This window comes from Arvicola amphibius, chromosome 14, assembly GCF_903992535.2.
Source record: "Arvicola amphibius chromosome 14, mArvAmp1.2, whole genome shotgun sequence".
Classification (NCBI taxonomy): domain Eukaryota; kingdom Metazoa; phylum Chordata; class Mammalia; order Rodentia; family Cricetidae; genus Arvicola; species Arvicola amphibius.
The window spans coordinates 28,926,908-28,953,809 of record NC_052060.1 but is presented as its reverse complement, the minus strand read 5'-3'; the positions used below and the strand labels follow the sequence as shown (position 1 = coordinate 28,953,809).

At 34.4% G+C, this 26,902-nt stretch overlaps 1 protein-coding gene across 5 annotated transcripts in view; it reads left to right on the top strand.

Moving 5' to 3' along the window:
* The window catches only part of Ptbp2 (polypyrimidine tract binding protein 2), a 62,888-nt gene that overhangs the window by 18,622 nt on the left and 17,364 nt on the right, over positions 1-26,902 (top strand). For 4 of the 5 annotated variants that reach the window (XM_038311051.1, XM_038311050.1, XM_038311053.1 and 1 more), the window contains exons 3-8: positions 755-830; positions 7,525-7,697; positions 8,600-8,743; positions 17,709-17,873; positions 17,961-18,071; positions 25,207-25,402. In XM_038311051.1, the coding sequence (XP_038166979.1) occupies positions 755-830; positions 7,525-7,697; positions 8,600-8,743; positions 17,709-17,873; positions 17,961-18,071; positions 25,207-25,402 (865 nt within the window). Of the gene's footprint in view, positions 1-754; positions 831-7,524; positions 7,698-8,599; positions 8,744-17,708; positions 17,874-17,960; positions 18,072-25,206; positions 25,403-26,902 lie in introns of those variants that run through there. The other variant, XM_042054153.1, reaches the window with a different exon arrangement.

Below are 26,902 nucleotides of genomic sequence, written 5' to 3'. Positions count from 1 at the left end.
CATATAAGACATAACTTTTCCCTAAAGTATTTAAAATGAGTCAATTTCTCTCTTATTTTGTGTAGTGAACTTTCTCATTCTTTAGATGTTGCTTTTGTCTTCAGTGTTCTTGTTGATGATATTTATACCTCTTTTTTTGGATTATGGTAACTAATAGCTCCCCATTTTGAATTTTGAATTTCCTAAAGACCTGATTTATCTGAATGCATAAAACTAGTAGAATGAAAGATTCAAATAATGCTTTTGAGAAAGACTATCTCCTCCGTCCTATTCTTTCCTTTTTGGCAGGCAGTTGATGTGTAGCCTTTGAAAAAATTGATTATGAAACTTTAACCTTTCCTTTCTTGAACTTTGGGTAAAAAGAAGGAAATGAACACTTTCTCTTGATACAGGTGGAAAAGAAAAATAAAAAAGGATGAAGTTATCCTTTGTTTTAGGGCATCAATTTGAATCTGTGGGTCACAATCTTGACAGGGGTCACATATCAGATATCCTGTATATTAGGTATTTATATTATGATCCATAATAGTAGCAATATTAGTTATGAAGTAGCAATGAAATAATTTTATGGTTGAAGATCACCACAGCATGAGTAACTGTAAAGGATTGCAGCATTAGGAAGGTTTAGAACCATTGTCTTAGGGATTTGTCATGTGCAGTAGTTGAAACCTTAGAAATAAAAGATATGCTTTGGTATTGTTTAAGTGCAGTGTCTTATGGTAATTTGTTTGTTTGTTTGTTTGCTTGTTTATAGAGAGGATCTGACGAGCTACTCTCAGGCAGTGTTCTCAGTAGTCCCAACTCTAATATGAGTGGCATGGTAGTTACAGGTAAGTGTTGCTGTCTTAGCAGCCCTCATTTACTGTTTTCCAGGACAGAACGTTAAAACTTCGGTTAGAACAGCTTTTGTTTTGAAACCCGAAATTGATGATTTTATGAAGAAGCAGAGTTTAAATCTGATTCAATTTATTTGTTATTTTGATGCTAGGGACTGAATCAAGCACTTGTAGGTGGACTTTTCTGTCCCGTCAGCCACTCCCCAAATAACCACGGCTAATAGCTTAGACTTGTTTTTAGCTAGCTCTTCTAACTGAAATGAACTCATTTCTATTAACCTGTGCTGCCCCAAGACTTCTTTACCTTATATCCTTACTTCCCATCCTGCTCACTTTGCGGCTCATGGTGTCTTCTCAGACTCCTCCTCCCCAGCATTTTCTTAGTCTTATTCTCCCACCTAACCTTATCCTGTCTAGCTGTTGACCAGTCAGCTCTTTAGTAACCGATGAGAATAATATATCTACAGTGCACAAAGATTGTTGCACAACAAGTGCTTACACCTGCCAGGGAAATACTCTACCACTGGTCATATCCAGTATTGAAACTTTCCCTTATCTTACTGTTGTTAAAAATTTATTTTTGTTAAGTGACACAGATTCTATATACTTGTTTACAGTTTAACATTAAACACATACACTGTAATGATCAAATCTGGTGGTAGACAATATTTTAAACTTTATTATTTTATAATCAAAACCTTGTTGCCTGTACTGTAAATAAAAAACCAAAATTGACCAACACAATTATTTTCTATCTATTTTCATCTTTATTTCTTTGCGCTAATAATATTTTCATGAATTTCCATTTTGTCGTCTACTTAGGATTTATTTAATCTACACAGAGCTCTTCTTGGGTAAATCAGAAATATTTTAATATCTCTATCATTATTGTTATTGTAGGTGGAGGCTGTTTGTTTCCCGGCTATCCAGACTCAAAAAAATCATACAGAAACTGTTAATTACCATACTGTTTAGCCTTTTAGCTTATGCATATTTCTAGCTGGCTCTTACATCTTAAATTAACCCATTTCTATTAATCTGTGCATCACCATGAGGTCGTGGCCTGCTGGCAAAGTTCCCGCAAGCATCCTTCTCCTTTGGCAGCTACATGACTTCTCTTTGACTCCTCCCACCCTCTCCTCCTCTGTCTGCTTGGAATTTCTGTCTTGCCCTATTCTGCGCTGCAGTAGGCCCAAAGCAGCTTCTTTATTAACCAATGGTATTCACAGCATACAGAGGGGACTCCCACATCATATTATTAGGTTAATTTACCTTAAAACTACATTTTACACCTATTTTCCTGAAGCCAGTTTTCTTTTTTCTATAAACAAAAAGGATAAAATAAACAATTATCTTTCAGTTAATTGTTTATAAACAGTCCTAATGTTTCAATTAACTAAAAATGGTAAGATTATATTTGCTAACTGTAGTATGCTGGTGTAAAGATGAATTTCTAGTATGTATTAATATTTTTTTGTATAGCACTTCTGAAACTATCGTAGTGCCATGATTCTGAGAATGAACACACAAATTCACATATCTGCAGTTCTGCTTTGTTAAGTTTTTTTATTTATAATAGTAATTTGTACTAGGAATATTTTAAAAATTAATATCTACAGCTATAGATGAGTAACTGTAGTAGCCTTGACCCCTTTTCCAGTCATCTTCCAGATCAAAGTTGATTGTTGGAGTTGATGAACAGAAAGTATGTTTAACTGAGTGGAAACTCCTGCAGTGAGCCTCCTACTCCTTCTGCTTCTCTGCAGAAAAACTTCCCTGAACCAAGAAACTCATTGGAATTATAAACATGTGGAATTTGGAGGCATGGGTCCTGAAGAAAAGGAAATTGTAGAAATTTAGGCAGACAGAATTGGTGTAGGGGTCATAATCAGAATTTTGATACTAGCAAGGTTCCATTTGTATTGTAGGCTTTATTATGTAGATGAGATTATGACAACAGCCCAAAAGTGAAAACAAATGGGATTACTTTGACAGAGTTCTTAATATTTTACATTAAGTAATATAATGTTGACTTTAACATAAAAATATTCTGAAATTGGGCTTATATACTAAAATCTTAGTGATATCTCTATGAAAAGATAAAAATGTAGCTAGTACAAAATGGTGAAAAAGCTGGAAGATTGTCTGATTTTGATAATGACTAAACAAGGTATGCATCTCTGATGGGTTGACCCCTAAAGTATACGCTAAACTCTCACTACATAATTCTGCGGTACATAGCATACTGTTTTGGGTTAAAGATAAATGGGTTGGTCAGTTGACCACAATAGAGAGAATTCAAAAGTAAGTCTGCACAGATTTATGGGCAGCAGGTTTATGGGAGGTACAAAGTCTTGTGAGGAGAAAAGAGATTTAAAGGAATACTATGTAGCTTTTTGCCTTCTTATCCCATTGCAAGTGATTTTTGGATTTATGTCTTCTGATATAGGTGGAAATGAACTCTGTGTTGTAAATGTAAATCTAAAAGCTTAAAAAATTTTAGAAGAAAACAAACTTTGTAGGTAGTGACTCAAAAAGTCATTGAAAAACAAAAGAATTAACTATGTCTGCCCTTCAGAGACAAAGGCAAGCCATGTGTAGCCAAATATTTTTTTACAAAGAGTATAGCTATAAAAGCTAATTTTAAAAGCTGGGAGGTGGTGGCACATGCCTCCTAACACTTGGGAGGCAGAGGGAGGTGGCTCTCAGTGAGTTTGAGGCCATGCTGGTCTACAAAGGAAGTTCCAGGACAGCCAGGACTGTTTCGTAGAGAAACCCTGTCTCTAAAAACCAAAAGAACAAAAACCAAAACAAAAAAACTAATAACAAGATTGTATATAAACTTATAAATGGGCAAACTCATGTTTAACAGTAAGATTATAGATTATGAACAACCCAGTTTTAGAAATTGATCAAAATCTTGAACAGATATTAGGCAAAGAAGATAATCACATAAAGTATTGGAAAGTGTAAGAGTTTTGATAATTATACTGTTGTAATGTAAAATTCTAAAACTACTTTAGAAAATAATTTGGCAGTTTCTCTTTCAAATATATTTAATTTACTCATAAAGTCCATATATATTATATGTTGATGATATCTATCCACCATTACCTCCCTCCTGTTTATTGCCTGTTATCCTGTCCTCTTCCCAGCTTAGTGATTCCTTTTGTCGTTGTTACCAACAACTCCTTTAGTTAGTGTTGTCCATATTAGCTTGACTGTATGGTCATCTTCTGGGGCACTGGTAAAATGCCAGCAGACATGTCTCCAAAAGAGACCTTCATTAGCCATTCATCATTAGCATGTGCAGTTTGTGCCTCCTCCACATGCTGTGTTGGAATTTTGCTTGGCTTAATCTTAAATAGGTAACCATAGCTGCTGTGAATTAATGTGTCCATCAGCATTGGTCATATCCAGAAATCTGTATTTCACAACTTTCACCCCTTTTCATCAGCTCTTATCTTTCTGCCCGTGTTTCTACACATACTGAACCTTGAATAGGGGAAGGTTAATAAGATGATTTATCCACAAGAAGGCATTAATGTGCTTATTACTTTGATCAGCTGTGAGTCTGCTACACACTGCAAAAAGAAGCCTCTTACTAGACTTGAGAGCAATACAGATCTCTGTGTATGAATAGATATTTAGAAGGTAGTTTGACAACATGACTATTTAGCAAAACAATAGTGAGTTTTCCCCAGTGCCTATGGTCTCAGACTTTTGAACAGGTTTGTGTAACAGACATGGAATTCCTACAGTAGAGCAGGCTTCAGAGAAGCAGAAAGTGGGTGGTATATTGCTATAGCTGTTGAGCTACTATTGCATCAGTGGGCAGCCACCCACATCTTTCTAAACAGGCTGGTATTGTAGCATGTGGGTCCATTGCCAGATGAGACCATTGATCTTTTCTCTGCCAGCAGCCTGCATAGTTCCTTCTAGCACTTTGGAAGTAGGGAAACAATTCTGATCAATCAAGGTTGGTTTCTCTATTTGGCAGGATCTGAACTTAACGATAGGATTCTGCTGTTTTCTCTCCTAGAAATTGTTTACTCACAATAAATCAAGTTCATATTCACTAAATCATATTCACTAATCCAGAATATACCATTATATATATGCCATATGTGTTTCCATGATAACTCCAAATCCAGTCAGATATACAAGCTTAACCATAACACTGTAAATAAAAGGCTACAATAGAGAATTAGAACAATGGCTCTGTCACTTTTGTGTAACCCATATTTGTAAAACTATATTGTGTAACTACAGAACAATCTAAATATTTATATTTAAATTTCAAGTGATTGAAATAGATCCAGTAAGGGAAGGTTAATAGTCCTCAGTTTGGCTCAAGGAGAATGGATCTCCTGGATGGAGATTGGGGGCGGGTAGTGATGGGAACAATCCAGTGGAGGACTGAATAGAGAAGGAGAGTACTGAAAGAGAGGACTAGAAATTTCAGGGTCAGGTAGAAACCTGGTGCAAGGGGAAACTTCCACAAATCTCAAAGGATGACCCCAGCTAAGTCTCCTAGCAATAGTGGATACATATCCTGAACTGGCCATCTCCTGTGATCAGATTGCTGACCGATCCATTCGTTGTCAGTCATCTCCGAAGACCACCCCAGTTGTCATGAGAGAGTTTCCATCCAGTAGGTGGTAGAGACAGAGGTAGAGACCCACAGCCAAACATTAGGCTGAGCTTCGGGAATCCTGCTGAAGAGAGCCAGAGGGGTCAAGGACATCACAAGAAAATCCACAGAAATAACTAACCTGGCTCATAGAAACTCACAGAGTCTGAACCAACAACCAGGGAGCCTGCCCGGGACTGACATAGGCCCTCTACATATAGTGACAGTTGTGTAGCTTGGTCTACTTGCGGAACTCTTAATGATGGGAGGAGGGGCTATCCCTAATGCTTTGGTTGGCTTTTGAAATATATTCTTCATACTGGGTGCCTTGCCCAGCCTAAAAACAAGGGGAGTTGTTTAGTTTTACTACAACTTGATACTATCATGCTTTGTTGATACTCATGGAGGCCTGCCCTTTTCTGAACAGAAACAGAGGAAAGAGGAGTGGATTGGGATGGGAGGCAGGGGGGGAGGATGGGAGGAGTGAGAGGAAACTGTAGTCAGGATATAAAATAAATTAATTAAATAAAAGAGAAATAGTCCTCAGTCAGTGGTGGTCCCTAAAGGCTGGTCCAGAAAAGTGATAGACTTAAAGATGAAGGTGCGTGCTTATTTCATTTTTTAACATTGTTTTTAACCAGAGTGCTATCTTAATGCAAAGGTAATTTGTAATGAATTATAGGAGATCTTAAGAATATTTTGAACAAACAACAATATAACATAGGCAGTTGTGAGGAAGATAATTACAAAAGAAGCCAGAGCAACATGATTCTTTCACAGGGTCCAGTATGAGATTGCTCTTTTTACTCATTAAGACTTTGATATTAGATTGAAATAGGAAACAGGATTTGACTTAAGAGAAGAGTAGAAATAGTTTTAAAGTTTCATTTGTTTGGATTTTAAAAGTAGAAACTGTCCTTAACGTGCTTCAGAACTGAGTACTTACTATATGATAAATGGTACGCTTAGAGGCTTCCGGGCTCCTGGGAGCCTCAGCAGGCATTGGCTGCCAACCTTAGTAACCTACATGTGATTCCTGGGGCCCACATGGAGCAGAGCACTGACTTAGGCAAGTTGTCCTCTGACTTCACGTGTACACTGTGGCATCATAAAGTATTTAAATTTTATTTTAAAAAGTATCTGTGAATATATTAGCATGTATAAGAATTTTTTATGTCAATTGAAGTCTTAGAAATACACTTAAGTATTTAGTAAATTACGACCAACTGATTAGATATAGAGATGCCTTACACACAATTCCATATGAAATATTATCTAATCTATAGGCATCTGTAATTACAGAGAGTTTTTCTTTTTTGGTGAAACTTTATAATGAATGCAGATTTATTTATTGAAATGGATACTGCCAGTCTACTTTAATGATTCAAAAGTACGTACTTTTACTTCATTATGTTGTTGTTTCATTCTGTTTTATTACTTGTTCTTAGTGAGCTCTTACTGTGCCCAATATAAATTAAACCTTGCCATATGCTTGTAACATAGAAAAACCATCTGTAGAGCTTTCCCTAGCTGTTCATAGATATAGAATGGGGCTTTGCAATGTATCTCTTTGGGTTAAGGGAGTTTGCTGTTATCTGTTAGTCTATAAAACAAATTAAATGGTGATATACTTACGTACTTTAGTCATTGGACAGTTTTTGTATGAAATTAAATCTTAGCCAGGCAATAGTGGCTCATGCCTTTAATCCCAGCACTCTGGAAGCAAAGGCAGGGGGATCTCTGTAAGTTCAAGGCCATCCTGGTCTACGAGAGCTAGTTCCAGGACAAGCTGCAAAGCTTCAGAGAAACCCTGTCTCAAAAAACAAAAAAAGGAAATTGAATTCTAATTTTTCTGCTGATTACTTATTCTCTCTACATAGACTGTGCACATGGCTAAAATTTCTCCATTCTTTTAAAAGCCTAATTTTAGGCTTTCAAAAATTCATATTTACTCACCTATGTTCTAAGATTATTTTTGGCTTTTCATAAAAATAAGGAAAATCTGTGTACTTTTGTCTTACTAAAATATAAAGAGTGTTTTTGAATATCTTTCAGCCAACGGTAATGATAGTAAGAAGTTTAAAGGAGAAGATAAAATGGATGGGGCTCCCTCTCGTGTACTCCATATTCGAAAATTGCCTGGTGAAGTGACTGAAACGGAAGTCATTGCTTTAGGTTTACCTTTTGGTAAGGTGACTAACATCCTTATGCTGAAAGGAAAAAACCAGGTACAGTTCTTCAAGCATTGCTAACATGCTAAACCTCACACAGAAGGAGAATTGTCTGTTACCTCATTAAAAAGTCGTTTTTCTTTTTGAAATAGCAGAAACGAGGGACACTAGTAGCATCTCTTGCTTATTGGTAGCATTAGTAGAAATCAGTCTTAAATTTTAGATACTTGTTCAGTAAATGTAACAGTAGCATAAGATCCAGATATATTAAACATGAAATTTTGTTTAAAAATATTTAATGACTCTATTTAGAAGAATTTATGAAACTTAACATTCTCTAAAATATAGCTAATGTTAAAATTATGGTGGTCATTTTAAATTTTTCCCTTTATATTTTTTTAAATTAGACCTCTAGGGTAGTAATGGTAAAATTCTGGTACTAGAAAATGTTTATTTTTTTCTAGTTTTTGTTAGAAACAGATTTATGGGGCAGAGCATATCATGTAAGTCATAGATGGAACACAGACATAGTTTGTTCTCAAAGGGTATTGCTTGAATTACCTCGAATTGTACATTTAAAATTAAAATATTTCTAAGTTGTATTATTTTCAAACTATTTATATGTGTGTGGGTATATGTATGTGAGTGGAGGTACCTACGGTAGCCGAAGAGAATTGTAGTTTAAGGCACTTGTGAGGCACTATATACATGGATGTTGGGATGTAAACTTGGGTCCAAAGCAACAAACTCTTTAACAGACACCTCTTCCAGTCCTTCAATAAGATACTAAATTCTCTTCATTAAAATACTGATGTAAATTGAGGGTTATAGTCTAGGCAATGTTTAATTAGCAAACTAGATTACACAAATACTTGAGTTTGGGTTAAAATTTGTAATTCTTATTTAAATATTTAATTCATATTTTTGGGTTTTGTGCTTTTTTTAAAACTCATTTTCAGGCATTTTTGGAACTGGCAACAGAGGAAGCAGCTATTACTATGGTTAATTACTATTCTGCTGTGACACCTCATCTTCGTAACCAACCAATTTACATCCAGTACTCCAATCACAAAGAACTAAAGACAGATAATACATTAAACCAAGTGAGTGGTATATAGGTATATATATAATAGAGCTGATAGCATCTTATGAATCTCATAAATAGTATATATGAATAGAAAATAAACTTCTGTATGCATTTTCTTGTTATCTTTAGAATATTTTAGTTTATATGTGTACATATTAAGTATTTATTTATAAAAATATGTGACTTTCTGATACTCATTTTCATGGTCTAAGTTAATATTAGATTAGTTTTACTATTTAAGTACTTTGTCAGAAATTTCTATTTCTTGTTACATTTTAAAGTTTAAACTAGAACTGAGGGTTGGTTGAACATATTTGAGGTCCTGGGTTTATTTAGTTCCTAGTACCAAACAGCAAAACGAACCAACACTGACAAGCATCTGTAGTCACAGCTGGATCTAGAAGTTAGATGCAGGAGGGGAGCTGGAGAGGTTGGAGAGACCGTTGATGAGCTTGAATTTGTTACTATAAATTGTACTATTCTGTTGCTTAAACTTAAGTTAGGAAATGCAGTGTCGGCGATTGATTCTTAGTATTCTTTCATTATCAAAGGTTTTTGCTTTTATTTTTTTACCCTAAAGATATATTTTCTCGAAAAAAACTAATAATCAAGATTGTATGAATTTGTCTTTTGAAAATATAGTACAGAAAATATTTTAAATTATTGTTAAAATAGATAAGAATATTTTTAGACACAAACATGTTAAATTGCTGTAATGGTCTAAGAACTTTCATTTTCTTTAATATAGTGCTTTTAAAGCTTACTATATGTATTTGCTTCAGTAAGATAGGAATGTATCTGGCTATTTGTTATATCAAAAACTTCATTTCTTGTAGATTTTTCTCACTTTGTGAAAAGTGACTTGAAATTATTTTTAATAGCATACGAAAAATAAGCTGTAAAACTTTCTTAAGGGATAGGGTTAACATGCCATGTGCTTTTATTGTTTTAATTTGTAATAAAGATTTCATTCACTTTGAATCAAAGAAGTTAGTATGCCAAAAGAAGTATCTGTTCTGTACCTCTTATTCAGTTTTTTTTTTTGCATTTATTTAATATCTATTGGCAAATCATGAATGTACGTATTTAAGGAGTACAGTGTGATATTTTTATATTTGTCCTTTGTGGGTAATCAGATTAGCTTCTTTACCACCTGAAATACCTAATTTCTTAATGGTGAGAATGTTTAAAATATTTTGAAATTTACAAGTAGCTGTAATTTTCATGATTTGGCATAGACCACTCAGACCTATCCTGATCAAAGAGCATCCTTCAAGGATCTTTTTTGCCCCGGAAGCCAGTCTTCTTGCTACTTTTATGAGCTTGATTATGTGAGGTTCTCGATGTGAGGTCATGTACAGCATGTCTTTCTATGTGCATTTTATTACACTTAGTAAACTGTCTCCTTAAAAAGAAACTCATCCTAGTTTTATTTATTGTTTTAATTTTTGATATTTGAACACATCATTCTGTGTATTATTATGGATAAATTAAATCCAATGTCTTGAACGTGGTAGTTGAATACTCTCACTGGGCTGTGCCTTCCTTCATCAGTTTTAGAAGATTGAAAAGAAAGAAATATACAAGAAAGGGAACAAAAATAGGGAATCCCTAGATAGATAATTTTAAATAGTAATGGTTACTTAAAGCTCCACATAGAGGGGACTTTAGCATAATGAACTTCAAAGTGATTAGGGAATAAATCACTTAGTCTAGTCTATTTGATTACACACAGAAGGAATGTTCAAATTAAGTCAAGTTTTTAATTTTCAAAAGCCCTTTAGTGTACTTGTTTTGTGTGTTTTTACATTGTAGTTGAGCACGGAGAATACATTTCAGTTCTTTGAAGATTCTAAGTACAGTTAATTTTTAAAATAGTTTTGCAGAGTTTGAGTGGTATCTCCTTCAGTTTTATCTTTTAGTTTAACTTGTTCTTATTTTCCGTTCTTGCTCTTCATTTTTATTCAAGTTAGAATGCACAATTAGAATTTTCTGAGACTACATGATTTTCTCCAGACTAAAGTAATGAGGAATTAGATGTCATGATGGAGCCACTCTGCCCCACCATCCCCGTCACAGAGCCATTTATTTTGAACTAGCAAACATGCCTTTTAGCACCTTTGATTCTTTTGAGGGATCTTTTGTTGTTTTTAATGTTGAGGTGATGAGTCAGAAGCAAGAATTGTGTTGCTTATTCATCTTCTAGACTTTCTATTAATCTGTGTTTGTGCTCCCTATTTTTTCATCCTGCCAGTTGTTGCTCTGATACCTTTCCTTTGTTGTTGTTGCCAGTTCAATTCCCAGCTTGCTGTGTGTTCACTGTTTTCTTAGTATGTTTCCATTCATTTTCTTGCTTCTGGAAATTTGATAAAAATCATTCTCACCCTATTGTTTAGTATTTGATGCATTGTATTCACTTATAGGCATTTTGATATTTCATAATAAAAGAGAGGCAAGTAAAGATGTGTTACCATAAAATACTCTAAAAAATATCCTTCAGAATATATCTGGAAATTTTTTCAACAGTTATACTAGAAACCACCTTAATTTATTTTTACTTTTAATTTTTAAATTCATCCATTTCTTTTATATCTGAACTTTAGCCTCTCCCCATTCCCCCAGACTTTTTCCACCACCTCCCCTTCTCTCCCATTCCACAGTCCCCTCCTCTTCAGTCTGCATCCAGGAAAAGGCTATTCTCCCATGAGTATCAATAAAACATGGCTTATCAAGTTGTAGTAATACTGAGCACCTCCCTATGTATTAAGGCTGGACAAGGTGACCCAATATGAGTAATAGGATCCCAAAAGCCAATAAAAGAGTTGGGGACAGCCCCTGATGTAGCTTTTAGGAGTCCCACAAGAAGACCAAGCTACACAACTGTAACATATATGCAGAGTGTAGGTCAGTCCCAGGCTTCCTAGTTGTCCGTTCAATCTCTGTGAGCTCAGGTTAATTGATTATGTGACCCTTCATGTGGTGTTCTTGTCCTTTGTCTTCTCTGGTTCCTACACTTTTTTTTCCTCTTCCACAGGATTCTGAACTCTGCTGCCTGTTTGGCTATGGTTCTGTGCATCTGCCTCCATCAGTTGCTAGACGGTGCCTTTTTGATGACAGTTGGGCCAGGCTCCAGTCTGGTCACAGGATATGGCCAATTCAGGCTACTTAACTGCTATTGCAAGTAGTCTAAGCTGGAGTCCTCCACATAGTCTCCTGGGAGATTCCTGTGCCAGGCTTCGACCTGACCCCGAAATGCCCCCTAGTAGTAATTCTCCCCCACCCAGCACTCTTCCTCTCCGCTCATTCCCCTCCATCCTGATCACTCATGCTCTCATCCCCACTTGCCCTCAGTCCACTCATGAAATCTCTCTGTTTCCCTTCCCAGGGAGATCTGGGTCGCCCTCCTTTCCCCCGCACCTCCCCACCTTGTTTCTAGTCTCTCTGGCTCTGTGAATTGTAGTATAGTTAGCTTTTATTTTACAGCTAATATCTACTTGATGAGTGATTATATACCATGTTTGTCTCTATCGGTCTGGGTTACCTCTCTCAGGATAATTTTTTCTAGTTCTGTCCATTTGCTGTTTTCCTGGTGTCTTAAAAACCATTCCTAGATTGATGAAGATCTAGATTGTTTTCAGGTTCTGGCTATTACAAAAAAAGCTGCTGTGAACATACTTGAGCATTTGTCCTTGTGGTATGAATGAGCATCTTCTGGGTATATGCCCAAGTGTGATAGAGCCAGGTCTTGAGGTAGGTTGTTTCCCAGTTTTCTGAGAAACCACTACACTGACTTTACTTTGCACTTCAACCAGCAATGGAGGGGTGTTCCCTTACTCCATATCCTCTCTAGCATGAGCTGTTGCTTGTGTTTTTAATCTTAGCCATTCTGACAGGTGTAAGGTGGTTTCTCAGATTCATGTTGATTTGCACTTCTTTGATGGCTAAGGATGTTGTACTTCTCAAGTGTTTCTTGATCATTTGAGATTCTTCGGTTGAGAATTCTGTTTAGATTAATATCCCATTTTATAGTCAGATTATTTGGTTTATTGATACCTAATTTCTTGAGTTTATTTTCTACTTTGGAAATCAGTTCCCTGTCGGATGTGGGGTTGGTGAAGATCTTTTCCCATTCTGTAACCTGCCATTTTTGTCCTACTGACAGTGTGCTTTGCCTTACAGAAACTCTAATTTCATGAGGTCCCATTTATTAATTGTCCTTAGCGCCTTTGCTCTTGGTGTTCTGTTCAGAAAGCTGTCTCCTGTGCCAATGTGTAGGGGATTATTTCCCACTTTTCTCTTGTATTGGTTTCAGTGTAACTGGATTTATGTTTAGGTCTTTGATCCACTTAGTTTTGTATGGGATGATGAATATGGTTTGATTTGAATGCTTCAGCATGCTGATATCCAATTAGATCAGCACCATCTATCTGTTGATGATGTTTTCTTTTTTTCCATTGTACAATTTTGGCTTCCTTGTTGAAAATCAGGTGTCCATTAGGTGTGTGGATATATGTCAGGGACTTTGATTCGATTCCATTGATTTGCCTGTCTCTTTTTATGACAATATCATGTGGTTCTTATTACTATAAAAACTATAATACGGATGGCAATACCTCCTGAATTTCTTTTATTGCACAGGATTATTTTAGCTATTCTGGATTTTTATTTTTTCCTACGAAATTGAGTGCTGTTCTTCCAAGGTCTGTGAGAATTGTGTTGAGATATTGATGGGGATTGGATTGAATTTGTTTATTGCTTTTGGTAAGATAGCCATTTTTACTATGTTAATCCTCTGATCCAAGAGCATGGGAGATCTTTCCATCTTCTCTTCTGATACTTTCTTTAATTTTTTTCTCCAAAGTATTGAAATTCACGTCATAAATTCTTTCACTTACTTGGTTAGAGTTATCCCAAGATTTTTTTTTATTATTTGTGGTTATTATAAAGGGTATTCATACTCATTTCTTTCTAAACCCATTTATCATTTGTATATAGGAGAACTACTAATTTTTTTGAGTTAGTCTTTTTTTTTTTTTTTTTTTTGGTTTTTCGAGACAGGGTTTCTCTGTGGCTTTGGAGCCTGTCCTGGAACTATTGAGTTAGTCTTTTATCCAGCTATTTGACTAAAGGTGTTTTATCAGCTGGAGGAGTTCCCTGGTAGAGTTTTTAGGCTTGCTTATGTATACTATCATAGCGTCTGCAAATAATGATGCTTTGACTTAGTCCTTTCCAACTTGTAATCCCTTGATCTCCTTTAATTTCTTTATGTTCTAGTTAACACTTGAAGTATTATATTGACTGTATATGGAGAGAGTGGACAGCCTTATCTTATTCCTGATTTTAGTGGAGCTGCTTTGAATCTCTCTCCATTTAATTTGATGTTGTCTATCGGTTTAGTGTAAATTGCCTTTTTTATGTTTAGGTATGTCTCTGGTATCTCTGATCTAAGACTTTTACCATGATGGAATGTTGGGTTTTGTCAAAGGCTATTTTAGGATTAAGAAGATGATCATTGTTTTTTTTTTTTTTTTTTTTTTCCCCCTTTCAGTTTGCTTATATGGTAGATTACAATAACAGGTTTTGTGTGTTGAACCATCCCTGCATCTCTGGGATGAAACCTACTTGGTCATAGTAGATAGTCTTTTCTATGGGTTTATGGATTTTGTTTGCCAGTATTTTATTGAGTATTTTTGTATTTAATGTTCATGAGTGAAATTGGTCTGTAATTCTTTCTTTGTTGGGTCTTTTTGTGGTTTGGGTATCAGGGTGACTAGGTACTCATTGAAATAATTTTACAATGTTCCATCTGTCTTTATTTTGTGGAATAATTTGTAGAGTATTGGCATTAGCTCATCTTTGAAAACGTGGTAGGATTTTTTTGGTTGGGAGATTTTAATGACTGTTTCTATTTCCTTAAGGGTTATCGTTCTATTTAAATTTTTTATATGTAGTATATATCAAGAAAATTGTCCATTTCTTTCATATTTTCCAATTTGTAGAGTATAGGTTTTAAGTATAACCTAATGATTTTCTGTATTTCCTCAGGGTCTTATCTCCCCTTTTTATTTTTGATTTTGTTGTTTTGGATATTCTTTCTCTACCTCTTAATAGTTAATTTAGATAAGAGTTTATCTTTTTTTTCTTGAAGAACCAACTTTTTGTTTCATTGATTCTTTGTATTCTCTTTGTTTCTATTTAATGAATTATAGCACTGTTTGGTTATTTCCTGCTGTCTGCTTTGGTGTGTCTCCTTTTTTTATTTGTTTTAGAGCTCTTCAAGTGTGCTGTTAAGATCTCCAAATTCTTCACAAAGGCACTTAGTTCTATGAACTTTCTTCTTAGCACTGCTTTCATAGTGTTCCATTAGTTTGGGCATGTTGTGTGTTCATTTTCATTGAATTCTAGGAAGTCTTTAACTTCTTTATTTCCTCTTTATGAAATTTGTAGACTTTTCTATTGTTGAAATTGAGCTTTAGATCCATGATGGTGTCAAAAGATACAGTGGGTTATTTTAATTTTATCTTGTGAGTTGTGGCCAAGTATATGGTCATTTTTGGAGAAGGTTCCATGCGGTGCTGAGAAGGTGTTTTGGTGAAATGTTCTGTAGATACCTGTTAGGTTTATTTGAATCATAATGATTATACTGTAATTTCTCTGTTTAGTTTCTGTCTGGATGACTTGTTCATTCAGTTAAATTCCCCCACTATTAATGGTGTGGGGCTCTTTGAGTGATTTAGGATTTAGTAATGTTTCTTTTACAAATGTGTTCAGAATTAAGACATCATCTTGGTGAATTGAACGTGAAATGCCCTTCTCCGTCTCCTTTGATTAATTTTGGTTGGAAGTCTTTTGCTAGATACTAGGATAGCTTTACCAGCTTGCTTCTTAGGTCCATTTGTTTGGAAAATCTTTTCCCACACTTTTACTTTGAGTTAATGTCTGTTTTTGATTGTGAGTGTTCCTTGTATGCAGTGTTCCTTGGATCCTGTTTTTGTAGACAATCTGTTAACCTATGTCTTTTTATTGGTGAATTGAGTCCTTTGGTATTGAGGGATATTAATGACCAATATTGTTAATTTCTGTTATTTTGTTGGTGTTGGTGGTTGTGGAGGTATGTGTATGTGTGGGTGTGGTTATATGTCTGTCTTTGGGTTTTGCTGGTGTGAAATATATTGCCTGTGTTTTCCTGGTGTAGTTAATTAACTTCCTGGGATTGGAGTTTTCCTTCTAGTACCTTCTATAGGGCTGGGTTTTTGTGTAGATTTTGTTTAAATTTGACTTTGTCATGAAATATCTTGTTTTCTCCATCTATGGTCGTTGACAGTTTTTACTGAATATAGTAGTCTGGGCTGACATCCCTGGTTTTGTAGTCTGCAAGACATCAGTCTAGGCCCTTCTGGAATTTAGGGTCTCTTTTGTGAAGTTGGTTGTGATTCTAGTAGGTCTGTCTTTATATATGTTACTTGACCTACTTTTTAATATTTTTTACTATTATTTTTTCTTCATTTCATATGCTTAGTTTTTTGATTATTATGAGAAGGGATTTTCTTTTTTGATGCAATCTATCTGATGTTCTGTAAACTTTTTGTACCTTAAAAGGCATATCCTTATTTCCTTATTTTGATTGGGAAAATTTTCTTCCATGATTTTGTTAAATATATTTGGTGCGTTTTGAGCTGTGTTTCTTCTTCTCCCTCTATTCCTATTGTTCTTTGCTTGGTCTTTTCATGGTGTCCCAGATTTCCTGATTGTTTTGTGTTAGGAACTTTTTAGATTTAACATTTTCTTTGACTGAGAATCGATTTCCACTATTGTTTTCTTCAACAGTTGAGATTCTCCTCCATCTCTTGTATTCTGTTGGTGATGCTTGCATCTGTAGTTCCTGTTAACTTTTCCAAATTTTCAATTTTCAGGATTCCCTCTGTTTGTGTTTTCTTTTTTGCTTTTATTTCTGTTTTCAGGTCTTAAATTGTTTCTTTTATCTGTTTTTTTGTTTTGTTTTGTTTTCTTATAGGGATTTACTGATTTCACATTTTTTTGTCTTTTCCTCAATTTCTTTAAGGGAATTTGTTCATATCCTCTTTAAGGACCTCTATTATCTTCATAAAGTAATATTTTAGGTTGTTTTTTTGTGCTTCAGCTGTGTTGGATTGCTCAGGTCTTGCTGCTGTAGGATAGCTGGGTATAGTGATGGAAGATTGCCTTTTCTGTTATTGATTACTGCATGTAGGCATCTGAATTTGGGATGATTTTAGAACTAGGTGTTAATTCCTATATTTGTATTTGTTAGATGGGTGATTTGTTTCTTGACTTCTCTTTTCTCTCTGGTCTTCTGGCATAAATAATCAAGGGTTTGGTGACTAGCGTGTCTTCAGGTTCAGTAGGATGTCCTCTGTTTTTTGGGGGGTTATATGTCCTTTCTGGCCTGGCCTCTTGTAAGGCCAAAGCCCTCTTTCAAAGTTGTAGATCAGGATATGGAGGCCAGGGGAGGGGGGTACAGACTAAGGTTCCTAGATCTGGCCTAACCTCTGGGAGACCACATTAATTTCTGCTCAGAAAATTCTAGAGTGTTAGTATGAAAAATACTTGTTTTTAATCCAGTGTCCAATTGCTAAGATTGTATTAGAAATAATGTTAATGGTAATTTTAGTGAAAGATCACTTACAGTCCCTTCCTGCAGTATATCTGTTTCATAGAGTGAATAATATGAAGTTAAGGTTTTGTAATTCAGTGAGTTTCTCTTTGAATGGTTTCTGGGTGTAAATATCTGTCCAGGTACTTTTTGTTTGTTTGTTTGTTTGTTTTTAAATAAATGGCATTTCCTATTTGTGTCAGCATTGATACTGTAGTACTTAGGTAACTGTTTTGAAACAAATATAGTAGAATATTTGAACTATAAAGAGACAGTAGTATAATATGCAACAAAATGTAAGTGTAAATAATGGCTGAGCTACTAAGCTTCTTGTCTTGTCAAATTTCAGCGTGCTCAAGCAGTTCTTCAAGCTGTGACAGCTGTCCAGACAGCGAATACACCTCTTAGTGGCACCACAGTCAGTGAGAGTGCAGTGACTCCGGCCCAGAGTCCAGTACTTAGAATAATTATTGACAATATGTACTACCCTGTAACACTTGATGTCCTTCACCAAGTAAGTGTAATGTAATTTGCATATTTGTTTATAACTTGAAGAAATAATATAGTAGGTAATAATGCCTTGATTTAAATGTTTTCACAGATATTTTCTAAGTTTGGTGCTGTATTGAAGATAATCACATTTACAAAAAATAACCAGTTTCAGGCTTTGCTCCAGTATGGTGATCCAGTAAATGCTCAACAAGCAAAACTAGTAAGTTTGAGCCTCTTGGGATAGTGATGTGTTTTTCATTGACTTCTGGTATTAATTTAATGTAGAGTTTATTTTTAGAAATAACTGTAGCTGTTATGGTCATTTGTAACATAGGCTTGTGTTATAAATTTGTTCATTTGGTACAAAACTTTCTTATCTTGGTAAGATGGTAGGATTGCATTGTATGTGCAAACAGTTTTATGTAGCTTTTGATAGGTGTTTGAGAGTAACTTTTCAAGGTAATTTGGTTCAGATACTTCAATATAGATGTAGTGCAGACATTCTGATCAGCTGTAATTACATCGTTTCTTAAGCGGTCTTTTAAAGAATTCTTAATAATTTATTTTTAGATTCTTAGTCTGTGTTACAGTCATATCATTTTTTATTTTTAGATATGGAAGTTGAGACTATAGAGAAATAAAATTACCACTTGTCATGATGCCATTGGAAACTCAGATTCTTTCTGAATGCCTAAATCTTTCTGTGTAATTTATTCAATGATGCTTATACTGTTTAACTTCTTTTGTCATACCATCTCATTTAAATATTAAACCCTTAAAAATTCATATTAATGTAAATGTTTTGAAACTGTTAAGTCAGCTCTTTATGTTGGTCTCAACCTATTTTTTTTTTTACTTATTTTTGTACTAATCATGTTCTTTACTACTTCATTGATTCCTTCAGATCAAAATTATCCTTGTGAAAGTTGGACCAATTTTTTATTGTTTTCATTTGCTTTCACTTACAGTGTCATATTTGGCTAGTAAAAAATGCTTCAGATGGCAAAAGGCTATAGTAACAATGGCATAATTGTAATAATAGCACTTTTCACTTTCTTAATATAAAACAGTATTAAGATTTAAATAGCTTTATTATTTTTAAAATTTTCAGGGATTTCAGTCTTAAACTGCTTGTTCTCAGGTTATATAATCTTATTTCACTATGCTTTTCTTTTCAGATACCGGTTAACTTTTAAAATTCTTTCTTGCACTAAATAATTATTCTTCACATGCCTTGCCTCCCAACTATGGACAGTTTTTATATTTATCGAGTTCCCAAAATTAATGTGGTATGAAATTATACTATTGGAAATGACTAGACACTGTGAGTTTATAGCATTTTCCACAATGTCAGACATTTGTAAATCGTATACATTTTCTTGATATGTATTATATATTTGTTTGTTTGTGTCTGTGTATCTCTTATCTGCCTAATCAGAGGAAAATACTGACAGGATCAGTAAACCAGAGATATTAGAATTTATGCTACATTTGTTACAGATAAAATAGCTGTTCTATGTATCTTGTCTGAAATAATCTATAGTTAACATTGGTAAAGAACCAGAATTGTTATATATATTCTTTTGTACAGATAATCATCCAACCATACACATTTGTGATTATTTACATATACTCAGTAATATTCTTTATGATAGAAGTCTAAAAAAGTGATAATTTTAAGAGTAATACACTTTTGGGAGACAGGATGTCTCTGTGTAGCCCTAGATATCATGGAACTTACTCCGTAGAGCAGACTCGCCTCGAACTCAAGATATCCACCTGCCTCTGCCTCCCAAGTGCTGGGATTAAAGATGTGCACCACCACCACACAGTTCAGTAATACACTTTCTTAAGCAAACATTCTGGCAGCTCAGCCTATTAGAGAAGCAAAGGGGTGTTTCCTTTCCACTCTTAACTTGCTCTGTTTTTTTGACATGTAAATGATATGGGAAACCCTTTGATGATTATTACATTCAATAATATTATCTGGTACTTAAAATGCTTTCCGTTTTGTTAGTGTGGTCAGAAAGTAGTCGTTCTTGGGGCAATCTTTGCACAATCTTTTAGTCGGCACTTTTAGATTACACTTCGCTGTGTCCTCACTTTTAATTTGTCTGATTTTTAAAACATCAGATGGGACTTCTAGTAGTTTCTAGCAAAATCTGACACTTATACCTGACTTTCTAATAAAAGGCATATTTCATCATTTCATCACCAGTTTAAAATCAGTAAAGAACAGACTCTTAGACCTCATTCTTTGCTGCCTTGGGCTATGTTAGTTACAGTTTTCTCATTTACTTTGATTTTTATCTTCCAATTTCAACTGCTTATCTCCAGGATCTCAAATATGCTCAGCTCTAGTGAATTTACTTCAGATCTTGCTGATTCTCCTGCCCTACATGTTTCTCAATCCCCCATCCTTTCTTTGTTTTCATTTATAATCAGACTTCTTAAGAAAGCTGTTTGCTGCTCATTTTTTATATCCTTCTCGTTTCTCTTCTACTGTAATTTGGTTTTATTCATGCTTACCAAAACTCCCCTTCAACTGTTAGCTGTGGTCATTAGAGTAGTTCAGTTTAATTAGTAGTTTCTATTCTTTATCTTGCTTAATCTGTAGATAATATTTGACACTGAGAATCCCACATCGATTGATTGATTGATTGATTGATTGATTGATTGATTGATCTTTCAAGACAGGGTTTCCCTGTAGTTTTAGAGCCTGTCCTGGAACTAGCTCTTTTAAACTAAGCTGGCCTCGAACTCACAGAGATTTACCTGCCTCTGCCTCCTCAGTGCTGGGATTAAAGGCATGCGCCACCACTGCCCAGCTTGAAATCCCACTTTTTTGTTTTGTTTTTTTTTTTGTTGTTGTTGTTTTTGTTTTTGCCTTGTTTTTTTCCCTTCTCGTCTCTCATACTTTTTACCCAGATTTCTCCTTCCTCTGCAGTGATTCTTTCACCCTTCCACACCCTGCTTCTGTTGGGTAGACTTCTATTCACACAGCTTAGTTAGAATAGTGCTTACACTAACTTGTCTCACTCAGAACTTTACTAAAAGACCCAGACTAGGATTCTAGGCAATCATTGTACACTTTCAAACATAGAATGTTCACTGCAACTTCTGGTTTCTCATTTCCCTTTCTCAGCACAAGATGCCAACATTGTTCTCATTAACAAGCCAGAAAACATGGAGTTATTATTCTTTCTTGCCATCCTATTTCAAGATACTCATTCTGATTCCTGAATTCCTGTTTGGTGTGTTCCTCAACGCTGTTTTCATCCTAGTTTGAACAGGTGTTATTCAAAATGCTTTCTTTTTTTATAAACTTATGTCAGTGCAAAATCACATATTTGTAGCTGTTGTTTACTTAGTGCTTATGCTGATAGAATTTTTTGTGTGTTTAATAACAAGTAATGTATATTTTGTCTTGCTTAATAATGTATATAACCCTTATTATAGCATTCATACCTATATACAATATATTTTAATCAGACTCACTTATTATGACCTTTTTTGTTCCCCTATCATTCCTATTGATCTCTTTCCTCTTCCATACTAGTTCCCTTTCTTTTTCATATTAACTGCTGTGTGCATGTCTGTGTGTACACTTATGCACTATGTATGAGTGTGTGTGTCAAGGATTATTTACAGGAACAGGGGTCTTAGTTTCGTTTCTGTTGTGAATAGACACTGTGACCAGGGCAACTTAGAGAAGACTTTATTGAAGACTTTAGAGTTCCAGAGGATAGAGTCCATAACTATCATCATGGCGGGGAGCATGCAACAAAGAAGGCAGGCATTAAAAAATACCTAAAAGGCTGTTAGAGAATATCAGAATTTTTGACACAAACTCATTTTATGGAGAATGACCTGAGCTGCTGGTCCCTGACCAAAAGTGTGAGAAGCATTGGTCTAAGTCATCAAGACACATCGTTTTGCAAATCTCTGCTTTAGCATCTGTGGTATTCTTTTGAAATCCACCAGTTCAAGATCTTGGCATTTCCAATATTTTTCCACAGACTACATACATGATGACCTCAATTTAGTCCGATTACTTACATTCCTAATGTCCTTCAGTGACAACATTTTTGTCCTTAGAATAAAGTCTGTAGTCATTAGCATAGCTTAGGAAATTGTTTCTCAAGTCTCATTTCCTTCTTTTTCATCCATGTTAAACGTCTTTAAATGCTGTGTAGATGTATATTTTCTGATCTTGGAGACTTAGTTGCCATTTCATTTGTTAATAATGGCTTTTCTCTTCATCTCTTACACAACTTCAACTGGGTTTTATTTTGTTTGTTTGTTTTAACCAAATTCCAGCTTAGGAATTTCTTTGTAGAGAACTCTTTCTATATTGTACTTTAAATTATATTCGCTCTTTATAATTATTTCTTACAAGGAGGACTTTTTTTTTCTGTTAGAATGAGTAGATACTATGTCTTCTTTGTTCTTTGCTTCATTTATTGAGCTCTGACGTTTAAAGTGATAAACTGAAGCCATAACAATAATTCTTAAGCATTAACATAAAGTATATGGTCTTCATAATTTTGTAAGAAAACTCATGCAGTATACTGGGCAGCAAAGGTGTTCTTCCATTGCCTTTCTAATAACATTGTAAAAACTGGAATGAATAAAACTAACTGCATTTACATACCCCAGTTCTAAATAGCAAGATATGTGCTAGAATTTAGGTTGCTTTTTGCAGTGAAGTTATAGCACCAATGTGTGAGTACCAACAGTTTTTTGTTTTCATTAGAAACAGTTTCTCATGAATATGTCTTCCTTATAGATACTAGACGTTGGTGCTGCATCTTCTAGAATCTTTTGCATACTTGTGGGTTACTCTTCAGCTTTTACAGCAACATTAAAACTGAGGTGGTTGTAGCACTAAGAGCATGTCCCTCAGTCCTTACAAAGAAATCAGTTTTATGCAGATGTTTTTGAGAGACATAATGAGATCATGCTTTGTGGATGGTTTGCTTAAACTTGCTTAATAATACTACCTTTTAGTTTTTAACTTTCCACCTTCATAAGAATTTATAATGGTTCAGTTTTAAAGAATTGTACATAATCTAGTGTAGAGTTTTGTTGCGGTTAGTTGATTTGAATTACTTTATTACTGCTAAAAGCCCTATTTTATATTTTTGATGAGTAAATTTTTTTCTCATCAACTACTGGACAGGATAGTAAGATATTTAGAGAACTTGGACTTAACTTAGAGCTCCCTTAAGCATCAGCTAAGTCTTATGCCCAACAGTCTCTCACTATAACAGTTACATACAATTAGTGCACATTCGCTGTATACTTATTGTATACTCTGTTTTAACATTTTAACTTTATTTTTGATGCTTGTGTTTGGTCTATAAAATTTAATTTTAATTAAATTTTAATTTAATTTTAGGCAAATTTTTCCTAGTTATTTTTGCTTAGTGTCTAAACTTTTGTTGAAAGTAGGAACATTTGAGAAGTCTGCTTGCTACACATTATCTTGAGCTTTAATTGCCAGTAATCTTTGCTCAAGCCAGATCATTGCATTCCTAATGGCTGCACCACAGGACGGGTTTGTGTATCACTTCCTCTTTAGAGATACAAGCACAGCTTGAAATGAAGCTTGCATAATTTTTTTTTAGGCATTAATTTTCCTTCTCCCTTTCTTCAGAAACCTTTTGAAAAATGTCTGGATTTCTGCTTTGCTCTCCTTTGTTCCACCTGATTATAATTTCAATTTCGTCTCGGTGTTTCTCCAGCTCGTACCAGTCTGTGTGTAACTGTGTATCTTTCATCTGCATGCAGATATTTTCTAAAAGTTAAAATTGAAAATATCAAAGGGTATTGTAACAATTGCTATATTGACTGTGGATAATTTGGAACACTACCTTAATATTGCTTTAATTTAAAATAATGCTTTCAGAAATCTGTTTTAGATTGGGTAATTTCTGTCAGTACTGTTAGCATTAACCTAGGGATGGTGATCCAAGCCAGCTCTTCTCATATGTTATTTTCTCTTTTAATAATAATCAAATAGTTAGTATGCTCCCTGATAATATTTAAATGTTTACCTAGGAGTAAAATTTGTCTACTCACCCACTGGTAGACATTTGCAACACTTGTTACTAACAGTGCCATTCAGACTGTATAGAAATTGCAGATTCTGTCTCCTGGCTCGCATTCTCCCTACAGTAATGCCTTTACTTATTGTAAAGAGACAACTTATTTTTGGTGCATTATTTGCCTCCATAGGAGGATGTTGGATTATCTTACCTTAAATGTTGATGAAGTTGATACATTTGGTGACTACTTTTACATGATAGGTTATTATGTGATGATTTGCTTGATCCAAATGTCATTTGTTATAATGTGTATGAAATATCTTTAGTTTTCACCATCCCTGTCATCTTCTGATGATGAATTTTTTTCCTGCTCTTTAGTAAATAGTCCTAACATTTTTGTAGATCAAGGGGAAAAGGTTATTGTTCCAGAAAGAACGAATATTTTAATGTTTTGAATGAATTCCAAACTTTATGTACTTTAAATACCTAACCAACTGTAGAAGTTTACTTTTTTATTAATAGATATTGTCTCTCTTCTAATTAAAATTAACTCATTCCCATTTATAGTTTGTTTCTACATTATATCTTGTTAGACTAGAAATGATTGATATACAACAGCAGCAAGTCATTATAATAGTAATATAGTTAATAATTCATGATAAACTTTCACATGTGGCATCCTTAATTTATTCTTAACAATAGCCCTGTAAGGAAACTTAGTGGTCCTTATCATATTTATTTTCTATATTAGTATATTGATACTCAGGGTTAAATAGTGGTTTAAGTCTAGGCTTTTAACTCTAGACTTGATGCTCTTTTATTCCAGAATTTCCTGGAATGACATTGATCTTTCTAATTTTATCAGGATATTCTGATTCAGGTCAAACAATTCATCTTAAGTGTTTATTTCATTTCGTGAGATTTGTTACAAATCTTGGGGCTGCATTTATTTGGTCCGAGGCAACTTCATACAGTGTGGCATCCGGTAGTAGTTGTAACAACTCATATTAGTGTTACTCTTAATAAAATGTGTGCAAATAGATTGTTCAAATGAATAAATGTTATTAGGGCTGACTTTGTGTAACTATTACTTTTTTTTTAAGCTCTTAGAAAGTGTTAGCATCAATGATGAAATGGTATTTTAGAGTTACATAGCATTTCCTGTTTAATGAAGGCAGTGAATGGTAAAAACTAACACACTTAGAATGGAAGTAGCCTGGCTTAATGTATGAAATTGTAATCCCTTTCCTGTTTTTGCTTATTTTCAAATTTAAAATGGCTGATTCATTTTATTCACTTTCACAGGCCCTAGATGGTCAAAATATTTATAATGCTTGCTGTACCCTAAGGATTGATTTTTCCAAACTTGTGAATTTGAATGTAAAATACAACAATGATAAAAGTAGGGATTATACACGACCCGATCTTCCATCTGGAGATGGCCAGCCTGCATTAGACCCAGCTATTGCTGCAGCATTTGCCAAGGAGACATCCCTTTTAGGTATGATTTTTACTGTCTATACCAACTTTCTTCCATTGTTCGGTGGAAAAGTACCTGTTAAACTCCTGTAAGTATAATTAATTTTACATATTAAACCTTAAAAAATTATGTTCATATTTTACGAGCTTTTGTTTTGTCTGTTCAGAAGAGTATATGAATTCCATTATAAGGAAAACTTTAACTTGCTAAGTATAATTAAAAGTATATTCATTTATCCCCTTTTTGTCACCTCATTTTGTCCTTATAACTCACCTAAAACAAAAGGAGAAAAATTGGAATGAAAAAGAATGTTAAGTTTATCAAAATATGTATGCTTCAGATTTGATATTTAAGCCTAAGCCCTTTATGCCTACTTCTTAGGGTTAATCTGATTGCTTTAGCAGTGTGCAAAAACAACAAAAGTATTAACACAATTAAAAATGGGAGTGTGGTATAATGTACCATAAATCTTGAAAATTTGTCATTGAGGATTTTTCTATAAAATGTGTATTGCTCTTCCTTTGGACTCTTACCTTGCCCTGCAGTGCATTTGTGCTAATTATGTAAAATGCAGTGTAAAATGAGCAGCTGATTGTTGATGGACTGAAGATTGGAGGAAAATTTGTTAGAATAAGCAACCTGATTTATAGTGTCAGAATTTAATAGTTTTCATGAATTTAATGTGTGTTGGGGATTTTTATTTTGGTATTTGTAGTATTTTCATTTTTATTTATGTGTGTTTTCTCTATGTATGTCTGTATACCATGTGTGTCCAATGCCTATAAAGGACATCAGATCCTGCAGAACTGGAGTTTACAGACAGTTGTTAGCTGCCATGTGAACTCCAGATTCCAAACCCAGGTCCTCTGCAAGAGCAACAGGCACTCTTAATCACTGGACAGTCTCCATCCCCAACTAATACTACTTTTAATTCAAGATTATTATTTAAACAGAATTCAAAATTTATGTTTGAGAAAGAAGAAAGTAGCTCTTATAATTTTAGTTTATGTTAATGTCCATCATTTTAAAAACCAGACAAATGTTGAAAATACAGTAAATGTGTAACTATCACATCTACTTGCAAATAGGTAAAATGGTTGGTATATGTATGTGATATGAGTTTAATGTTTGCCGTTATTTGAAGTCCATTCTAATGAACACATAAACTGACCCCTTATATAGTAGTATTTGGTATCTCTGTAACCACTACTTCTTATTGTGACTGAAGTAGTACATGTTTTAAGTTACTAGGAGTTTTCTTGACATACTGTGTTTCTTCTTTTGTATGCCTAACCTTAAAATTCCCAAGTAAGCTTATTTCAAAACTCTAAAGCTTTTATCTGTTGCTTTTTAATGGGTCATTCACATGGTAATACTTCACAGTTTGCGTTTATATTTCAATCACTGTCTTAGAATGAATCCTGCATTTCTGTAATCATATCAGTAATGATAGCCATGGGTTTACTTGGGGTTTTGAATAAAAGCATTGATCCCACGTGTTACATCTCAACTATCACCACA